Consider the following 10151-nt stretch of genomic DNA (forward strand, 5'->3'; position numbering starts at 1 on the left):
ATACATATGTGTGTGTGTGTGTGTGTGTGTGTATGTATATTGCATATATAATAAAAACAAGTAAACGTAGTAGACAAAAATGGTTTTTTCACGAAACTCAGCACAGAGATGCAAAATATGCAAGATTTTCGAAAAAGTATAAAAGGAAAATATGAAAAATGATATAAGACTCTTCTCTCTCTCTTTCCCTCTCTCTCTCTCTCTCTCTCTCTCTCTCTCGTTAGTTATCGCATGATTGGCAATCATGACGTTTCTCTCCCACACAATTATCCACCTCATTTTCAACCATCCTTTATCATTTCAAAAAGCAATTTATTATAAAGTGCTTTGTATGAATTATCATGCAGCAATCTTCTCGAAAACTCATGGTCCAATAATGGAACATCGTGATGTTTTATAAATGTACATTGATGTCATTAAATATATTGAGAAAATTAAAAAATTATTATATATGTTCACAAAATAATATAATATACATATAATCCATATATGTATATTTTTATCTTTTAATAATATTTAGCTCATTACTATTGTTACTGTTCAGTTGCACTGTATATATGATGTACCTAAGTTTTATCTACTGGTATATTCTATACATACAATTATATAAATACAAATTATTAATTATTATTAAACGTCATATTTAAAATTAAAATTATTTTCCGATATTTCTTCGCTCATACATATTGTGTATTTATGGTCTCATATTATTTGGACAACAATACTTATGTTAAGCGGACCACTTGAAATGGTCTTATCGTACGTGAAGAAAAAATGCGTTCGCGTTCATAAAGTTTATATTCTATATAATAATATGAACCAACTAACAGCTGACTCACGGCGAATTAAAGGGAGAAAAACCGATCGATCGTGTATCCTCTTCAGTGCGCGACCTCAGCTTGAGTGGCCCTGGCCTCGAGTAGCCGTGTACAAAAAGTGGCTTGTAGCCCCACCTCTGGTACGTCAATAAATATTTACCTTGTTTTCATCCGTCGTCGGCACCGATGTAATCGTAAGTGCGAGGATTGGCGCATAGATCCGCGGATAGAATCGCATCTCTTCGAACGAATCCGTTCTCATTTGGCGCGACTGAGCGATAATAAATATTTACTGGTATTCCCACTTCAGTTCGCGGGACTCGGCGCCATTGTACTTTGTAATATTCGCAACGGGGACACGGCGCCGCGACCGCGACGTAACGATTTGGATTCATCGCGAATGTATAATTTCCATCGATACATATTTATCGCGCGTCCTACACACTCAGACAAATCGTGGCGACGTAACGTGATTACTGGGGTTACATCTTGAAATATAAAATAATGTTTACACAATTTTCTTATTGTTAACACGATTATATGAACTTTTTCATATTATACTTCTCCTCTATTATACAGAACATTTATCAGCGAATCTACATATACGATCTCTAATGATGTTTACTATATAAATAGTCAGATTTTTTATATCACTGTTTCAATTCTTTCTTGTTGTTCGAAAAGCAAACGATAATTGATTTTAACCAATTCCGTATTTATTTATATAAAAATTAATTTGTTAATTATTCAATTTATAGTATGATTCTTTCTGCTGCGAACTTTTCGATGTTATATAAAAACTAAAATTATATTTTTACATTAATTGTTAAAAATAAAAATTTAAAACATTTGATACACACATAGATTGCAATTTTATTTTAATTTTCTTGTTATATCTATTTCACTAATAACAATAGGTATAACATATCCTTTTTTTTCTTTAATTTATATAGAAACAACAACATCGATTTTATACCAAACTATAAAATTTTATTTAAAAAAATGATTATTTTATAAAAGACAAAAACAAGAATATCATTCACATTTAGATGAAAATAAATTTCGAAAACAAATATGTGACATGCATGTATTTATATTATTACGCCCTAATTTCTAATTCTCGCGCGCGCGTGTAGCCTTTAATTAAGTTGCTGGCAACATAATTCCTTCAATATTTCAAAATACCGTATAACTCTCAAGATATTTCATAGGATATCAATTGGACAACTTCATTTATTTCACGAATTTTGCTATATATCTCTGTCTACACGCACAATATATGTAGCACATTATTATTATTATTATTATTATTATTATTATTATTATTATTATTACAGCATGCATCAATTTGATACATTACAAAATTATGAATAAAATATGCTGAATAAAAATTCATCAACTATAAAATTGTTATTTACTTTATTGAGCAAAAAGAATCCATATCGTATACAATAATTGCGCACATCTTGCACGATAATTGCATTCTAAAATAGAGTTTTTAGTTTAATATTAAAATTTATTAAACAAATTTGTATTTTACTAAAATTTAGTTTAAAAAATTATAAATTAATTGATTATTATAAAAATATTTTGAGGAAAAAATTCCAATATAAAAAACAATTCAATTTTAAGCTACATTATTACATGTAATAATTCTAAAAATATAAGAGATATATATAGCCATGAATTTCCATTAAAACAAGTTTTGGCGTCGGTTGTTCATTGCGCCAGAAGTGGCGAGAGCACTGGGAGTTGTTGCATTTAATCAGCTTTGCGGAAGATGTTATCCAATCGTCTCTCGCCGCTGCTTCGGCATGGATAACCAACTAAAGCAGCCCGTCGTTACTGTTGCTGAAGTTTGGGAGCTCCCAGAACGATGGCACGCGAATAACCGCGTATCTATTTTCGTGAGATGCTTATTTTGCTAAGAATTAGACACGATAACGACGACGTATGAAAATTTAGAAAATGTAACTAATTACCCCAAGGCTGAAAACTTAGAAATCCAGTTTTACTTTTATCCCCTACAGCTTCTTCAACCTTGCTTTTCGACCTAGTAATTTTGACGGAAATCGTGGCGTAAAGTATACCACAAGTAACGTTTATTTTCTTTTAGCTACAAACTCTCTGTTTGACGCATTCTACTCAACGCAAAAATTTTAATAAATTATTATACTCTTTATAATTCTTGAGTTTTCAACATTACATTTCTTACTATAGTAGTCTTAAATTAAAGTCTTAAATTAAAACCGTATTAAGATATTATTCATCATATGTTCTTAATGTTATTAAATTAACTTGTAAAATATTTCATATGGAAAAGGAGATTAAAACTGATTAGTTATAATAAAAGCAAAAGAAAGATAAAATCCTATCGTTTCAAACACATTTGTAATGATTATCAATAAAGTGAATTTTTGAATCTTTTCTTGAATCCGTAAATTTCCTATTGCACCTTGGGGAACAGAAAGCATTCCTAGCTCGAAAACATATTGGTGATCGAGCTTCGACACAATAAAGCTTGTTATTGAGTCTATAAAGAGAACAAATGTCTAGAAGGCAGAAGGAAGCAAGGAAGGAAATAATGTGCGATCATGCGTCCTGAGCGTTCCTTTCGATCAAATTTCTATCCGTTCTCGCGCAAGACCGCCAAGTCATAAATTCTTCCCTTGCACACCCGTATGGTCTGTTTTATATCAAATAGATTGAATCTTTTATCTCAAAACTGACGTGAAATAACGTTATTTCCGCGTAATTTAATGAAGTAGCAGTGGCAGAGTTCGCGCGCAACAGACTGCACCATCGCGTGCGAGAATAATCGGAAAACGAATATTGATTGAATAAATTTATTTGAAGATTGTATTGTCGTTCTTTTTTATCTTGAACATGAGTCGAATTATTCTGATTTCATAAAATATAATTCATGAAATATAATTTTTGTACAAAATACGAGACTGATTTTTCTTCTTATAAACTATTGAAGATTAGCAATTTGAAGCGAGAGAGAGAGAGAGAGAGAGAGAGAGAGAAAACATTTATTATTCAACTCTCTTTTTAACATTTAAAAATTTTACAAAAAAAAGTCACAAAACTTAACAAAATAAATATCATTATGCTGATGAAATAGCGACTTACTTGATTCATGTATGATCTGACAAACTCCATACTTTGATCCAAAGCATAAGTGTCGCTGCTGCAAGAATCGAGGATAAGAGCACCCAACGTTGTATTCGGTAGAAGATCTGTATCATTGTTAATTTGGTCCAGGACGTATAACATGGCTTCCAATCGTTGTATACCTTTCTCTTCTTTTACTGCCCCACATGGTGATTGGCCGATGGAACCTGCGACCTGGAAACAAATAAATGTGTAATTTGTTTTACTTTTTAGTGCAGTAGCATATAGTTTTTACATATTATACGTATATTTGTATTTACTTCTTAGTTATATATTTTATATACTTTTTAGATATTTTATTTTTATATCTTTAAAGTTATCTTATACTTTTTATTCATACTACGAATTAATAATATTATAATATGCGCTCTAGCTTTGTGTAATAGATACAAACATTTTAACAAAACATTTTGATTTTTGATATATATAGTCTCTTTTTAATTTGACTATATTTTTTCGTTACATATTACGTTCAAATATCACAAGCGCGGTGAACAATTTAAACGTATCAATGCAAACGATGAATTTTGATTGAAACGATGCCTCTTCGGAAAAGCGATAGCAAAGAATAAGATAGAATCAATGGTTGGTTCAATTTCGATAGATTAATGCCCTACATTTCCCCAGAGCCATTCATTTGTACAATGTCTAGCTACAATAGCACCGCGTGTACGAGCACGACTTGGCGTCATGGGACCGAAAGATCAAATGACAGACTTCGACCCCTCGTATTCTCGAACACTACGGTCGAATGCACTGCTCGTCTGCTCGACGCTGTTGACGTCGAGTTCAAGGAGTATGAGAAAAGTTATGGATACGTAGTGTAATACTGTAAATCCGCGCGTTGCTGTATAGAGGGATTTCGTCAAACCGAAAAATACACAGTCCGCGACCAAACACGCTCGTAAATTCAGGCGACAATACGATCCCGCCGTTGATTTTAATGTTTGTGAAATCAGTTGGGAATGCTGACCATTCGTTTCCGGAATTACGAAGCTTTCCCGGAATAAAGGTTTTAATTTTAACAATCCAAAATCTGTTTTGTCGAAAATCGAAACATGTAGGAAACGAGAGAGACGAATATTCTCTGCTTACACATACGTATAGAATTAAACATTTAATTTATTTAGTTCATTATGCATATATATGTATGAATATTTTCATGAATATTTTAACTTTAAAATAAAGAAATATTAGTCAAGTGTATAACACAGAAATAATAATATAAATTGTATAAATTCCAGCTACAAAGCTGTTTGTTAATGAATATTTTTTAAAGAGATAATAATTTATCAAAGAAAGATTTTATAATATACCATTATCTCGCAAAGATTTTATATACATATATTGTAAAAATTAATAATTAATAAGCAGTTAGTGTTCAAGATTTCTTTAATACATAATTATAATAGAATATAACATATTTAAATTACTTATATTTTATATTGAAATTGCAATAATTTTAAAAACAAACGAATCTTTTTATTTTTGATAAATAATTTTTACTCGTTATTCTTGAAGAAAATCGATATTAGTGTTGATATAGGAAAAGTTGCGATATTGCCTCACTAGAACCTTTATCTGAAAAAAATTAATCATCCGCGAGTCCAGTTCGTTTCACAGGAGTCACTACATCGAGCGACAAGAACAACTGGCGAGAACGAAAGTTGTCCGTTAGTGGAAGTTCAGTGAACGACGGAATTTGCACGAACTAGTTGTGCGACAACAATAAATCAGCTTAAAGTTTTCAATATTATTTTATACCTAAAACTGAAAGGTAACGTTTTACAAGCATGTTTACTTCGCTTTTTGCGCAGCAATCGAACTTATTGTTAGCCACGTATTTGAGAAGATGTGAGATAAAGAAGTTGAGTTTAGGGAAAAATAAGCAAAATCTTAATAAAGAATTTTCAAAATAAAATTCTGGAAAATGTATAAGTATGACATTTCGTGCTTATACATATATATATGTTCACACTAAAAATAATAATTATTTCATTTTAAAAGTTTTGATTAATAAATTCTAAAATTGTATGTTAAATAACAATTTTAAAACAATAAATATATGAATTTGAAATCTTAATATTATAAATAATACTAAATATTATAAATATTATAAATAATACTCCATACTATAAAATAACAATTAAATGCATGAACAATTAGCTTTAATAAGGTAATTTTTAATTATATTAAAAATTTAATTAAAAAATTGTATAACGTTTATGTACTTTTTTAAATTAACTTACCTATTATACAATATTATTATATTATATTGTTTGACAATGCACTTATATTCATATCAAATTGTATATTTTATTTCTATTTAATGCTTATACTCACACATACACATTATATCTTCTTAAAATTACTATTTACTTTTATAACGAAAAAACTAGATGATGATTTTAAAAAACTTTTTCTTTTTTTTCACTACAATACAGTTTCGTACTGTAAAAATCATATAGCGTACGGCTGTAGCGAGAGTAGACTATTTTTCTTTCTTTTTTTGTTATTTAAAATAAATATTATATATTTTTTAGACAGATGCATATGCTGCGCCATCCGCTTTATAATTTTGTGTATAATTTTCCATGAAAATTCGTTTCCACGAAAATCAGTTTTTAGCAGAAAGAATATTAAAGCTAAACTTTTGAAACAATTTTCGTAAAATTGTACTTATTTATTTCTCTTTCTTTTTTCTGTGTTCTTTCTTAGTGAAACATTTTGTGATGATAGGACATACACGCAGGCACGTGCCACACACACATACACACATACACACACAGTCCACAGACACAGAGAGAGAGAGAGAGAGAGAGAGAGAGAGAGAGAGAATGATATGACGTCAAAGACGAGAGTCAGAGTTTATTACGTCAAACTTTTACGTGTGTTGCGTAACACATGCTTGATAATTTCAAAAGTTGACTTATTTTCCGTACGGCAGCGTAATAAATTATTTTTCACGAAATAGCGAAATGTTAAATACACGACCCAGTTCGTTTATATCTAAATAAATAAAATTCGAGATAAAACAAGGTTACACGATTAAATTACAATTATTAGCTTGTTTAATTTAATTACCTTTTTTTCTTTCTTAAAAACTTTCTTAAAAATTTTTTTCGGAAAGACGTATGCTTCATATTTTGCTTAATGCATTATACATACATATAATGGAATTTCAAAAGATCGCAAATAATTTTAATTATAAAGAATAAAAGTTTTGCCATTTTTGAAATTTAAAAAAATAGCGGAATGTTGTATAGAAAAGATTGAATTTCAACGTTTATCTTTTACTAATTGCAAAGTAGATTAATTGTTTATAAATACTTATAATTTGCTTTAATATATAATATAATATGGAAACTGAAAAACTTAGTTCTAATTTATAAAAATAAAAGCGCATGTGTTTGTTTGTGAGAATGATTTAATTTCACCTTTTCGATTATAAAAAATTAAGATAAAAAGTTTTCATCGTTTGCTAATTAATATTAATGGACTCAACAATTATAGGAAACAAACGGAGTGCGTTTATTTGTTTAACGCGATGGATATTATTCTTATTCCAAATATTCGTTATTTTCAAGTGAACAAGCTCGAAAGACGAGAACGCGATTTCTGCGAGGCAATTTGAAACGAAAGAGCGTAGAATAAGGTAAAAGTGCACTTTCATGGATACAAGTGCAACGACTAGCAGAGTCGAGATGTTTGCACATTGACCCGCTCCAGGCGAAGTCCAACATAAAAGAAGTTGCGTACCAATTTAATCTTTACATATGAAAGATAACATATTTAACTTTGTCCATAAAAAAATCACCAAAAAATTGTAATACATTCGCGATGATTATGTACATACGACAATGATTATATATTTTTATTAGAAATCATGCTTTACAAGCCAAAATTTGCTTCGGCAAATTAAAAAAACTTCAAGATAAATTTCTTGAAAAATTTAACTAGTACAAATATTAATTTAGTATAGAGAATAAAAATCTTATAAGTAAATTACCTAAATAGATAATAAATGCTTATTTTCCATTTAACTTTAAACATATTTTAGTACAAGTTCCATTCACAATCCCACATTATTAAGATATTTATCATGAAAAATTAAAAAAAATATGACCAATCAAATCTTAATTCCAACTAACAATAAAGAAAACTTGTTTCCAAATTTATTGAGAAAATCTGCAGCTGACAGGAAGTACAGGACCATTTATACGTCAAGTCTTGTGTAGATAAACTAAAGAAGCTTACCTGTTCGTGCATCGGAAAGATCCCGCCGAGGATAATGTCACCATCAATACGTATCAACTTTGAGCCATCCTCGCCTTTATTCTTTGCATTGTAACATTCGCTTGTAATTAGGAAGCACCATATCCACGGCAGGATCTTATGTAAGTTCATCTTGGTCACAGAAGCTGAACTATCCGAGTGGCTCGCGATTGATATCTCGCTAAAACACAAAATAACATTTATGATATTATTAAAAATAACATCTATGTTATTTCATACATAACACAAATAAATTGTAAATATTATACAATTAGTTGCAGCAAAATGCAGCACATGAGAATGTTGAGGCTATCGAGAAAAATATTGAGAGAATATTTCTAAAATTATATTTCATTACTATATTTTATTACTATATTTTATTACATTACTATATTTTATTACATTACTATATTTTATTTCCATCGATCAAAATAAAGTAATTATAAATCGTAAGGTTATACTTGCAAATTACAATATATGTATACATATGTATTGTATTGTCTGAATTTCCTCGCCACATCCCTTTCATGATATGTATTATGTGATACGTGTAAGAACTACTTTAAAATGACTTGTAATAAAGTTTTAAAATGAAAATTTCGATATGCATTGTCATATGTAATTCTCTACTTGTGCGCTAAAAACATGAATTTATAGTGGAAACGGATGGGTCGTATATGTGTAAAATATTTACAAAAATATAAAAAATATACTATCATATATGTTACATTTTTTATTCCTGTCTATTTTGTGTGTAAACTCCTTTACTCAGATCGCGATTTCTAAACTTATGAAACAGTTTCTTTTTGATAATAAAACTCTGTCTGCGTGATGTTAAAATTTTCACGTTCAAAGATAGAATCTCTTAGTGCATTGCACTAAATTTTTCTTAAAAAATGATCGAATTATGTACAAACTGTTGCTTTAGCAAATAAAGTTTTCTGTCCTTTCGATAAAAATCATCGATACAGAATTGCATCGTGCATTTCAAGTGTTTAAGCTAATCACAATCTTTCTTTTTCCTTAATCTAATTCGACTTAGAATGTCGTACAAGGATCAAGAATATTCATTCTTCCCCTCTCCTTTAATTACTTCGTTGTCCGTCGCCGTAATACGACATCTTTATCATCCAATTTTCTTCCCGCAATCGTCGCAAAAGCTCGATTTTTATCGTTGGCAATTACCCTTCTACTTGTTGTAACCGATTTTGCTCGTTGTATGTCAACGAGAAAAAAAATTCGCTTATTTTTTTTAAATACATACATTTTTCTTTTTAATTACTTTCACCTCTTTGCTTTTGCATCTTTCGAGCTTTTGTAAACACGTAATTTTCTTACGAGGAAAAGTTACTGATTGCGAGTCTGCTTGTACGTCTGCAATCTAATTCACGAAGATGCAAATGAGAAGGAAGAAAAGCAATAGCGGTGAAATGACTTCGTTAAACAAATTTCATTTTCGCTCACATCTTCATGGAGTGTTTCGGTTTTCTAATTGTCTTCTATTTTACCTTGTCCAAAAGCCATTCGAGGTTGTAATTTTATAATTTAATTCGACTTTTCCAATTTATTTAGAAAACTAGAATGGCAAACTTCTCATGGGTTTTTTATACTTAATGTCTGGGTGACAACGATTAGGGATAATCTAGCACAGGAATATCGCATAACAAAGAGATATAATTTATTCTTGTTTCTCGATTAGATTTGAAGAAATCCTCTTCCTTATCTTATATAAATAATAATATAAAATAATATATAATATATAATATATAAAATAATAATATAAATCAATTAAATATAAACTTAATTATGAATCAATTCAAAATTTAAATTGCTATTTTATAAACATTTAAATAATAAAATTTAATTTATAAAAACTTGAAG

At 29.5% G+C, this 10151-nt stretch overlaps 1 protein-coding gene across 1 annotated transcript in view; it reads right to left on the reverse strand.

Annotated features, from left to right (window-relative positions):
• The window catches only part of LOC105459158 (metabotropic glutamate receptor 8-like), a 101220-nt gene that overhangs the window by 69142 nt on the left and 21927 nt on the right, over positions 1–10151 (reverse strand). Inside the window, exons 3-4 of the mRNA XM_011704939.1 lie at positions 8253–8451; positions 3954–4169 (exon numbers count right to left, since the gene is read on the reverse strand). Of these exons, the coding sequence (XP_011703241.1) occupies positions 3954–4169; positions 8253–8451 (415 nt within the window). The remainder of the gene's footprint in view (positions 1–3953; positions 4170–8252; positions 8452–10151) is intronic.

The sequence above is a fragment of the Wasmannia auropunctata genome, unplaced genomic scaffold (genome assembly GCF_000956235.1).
Source record: "Wasmannia auropunctata unplaced genomic scaffold, wasmannia.A_1.0 LD334208.1, whole genome shotgun sequence".
NCBI classification, from domain to species: domain Eukaryota; kingdom Metazoa; phylum Arthropoda; class Insecta; order Hymenoptera; family Formicidae; genus Wasmannia; species Wasmannia auropunctata.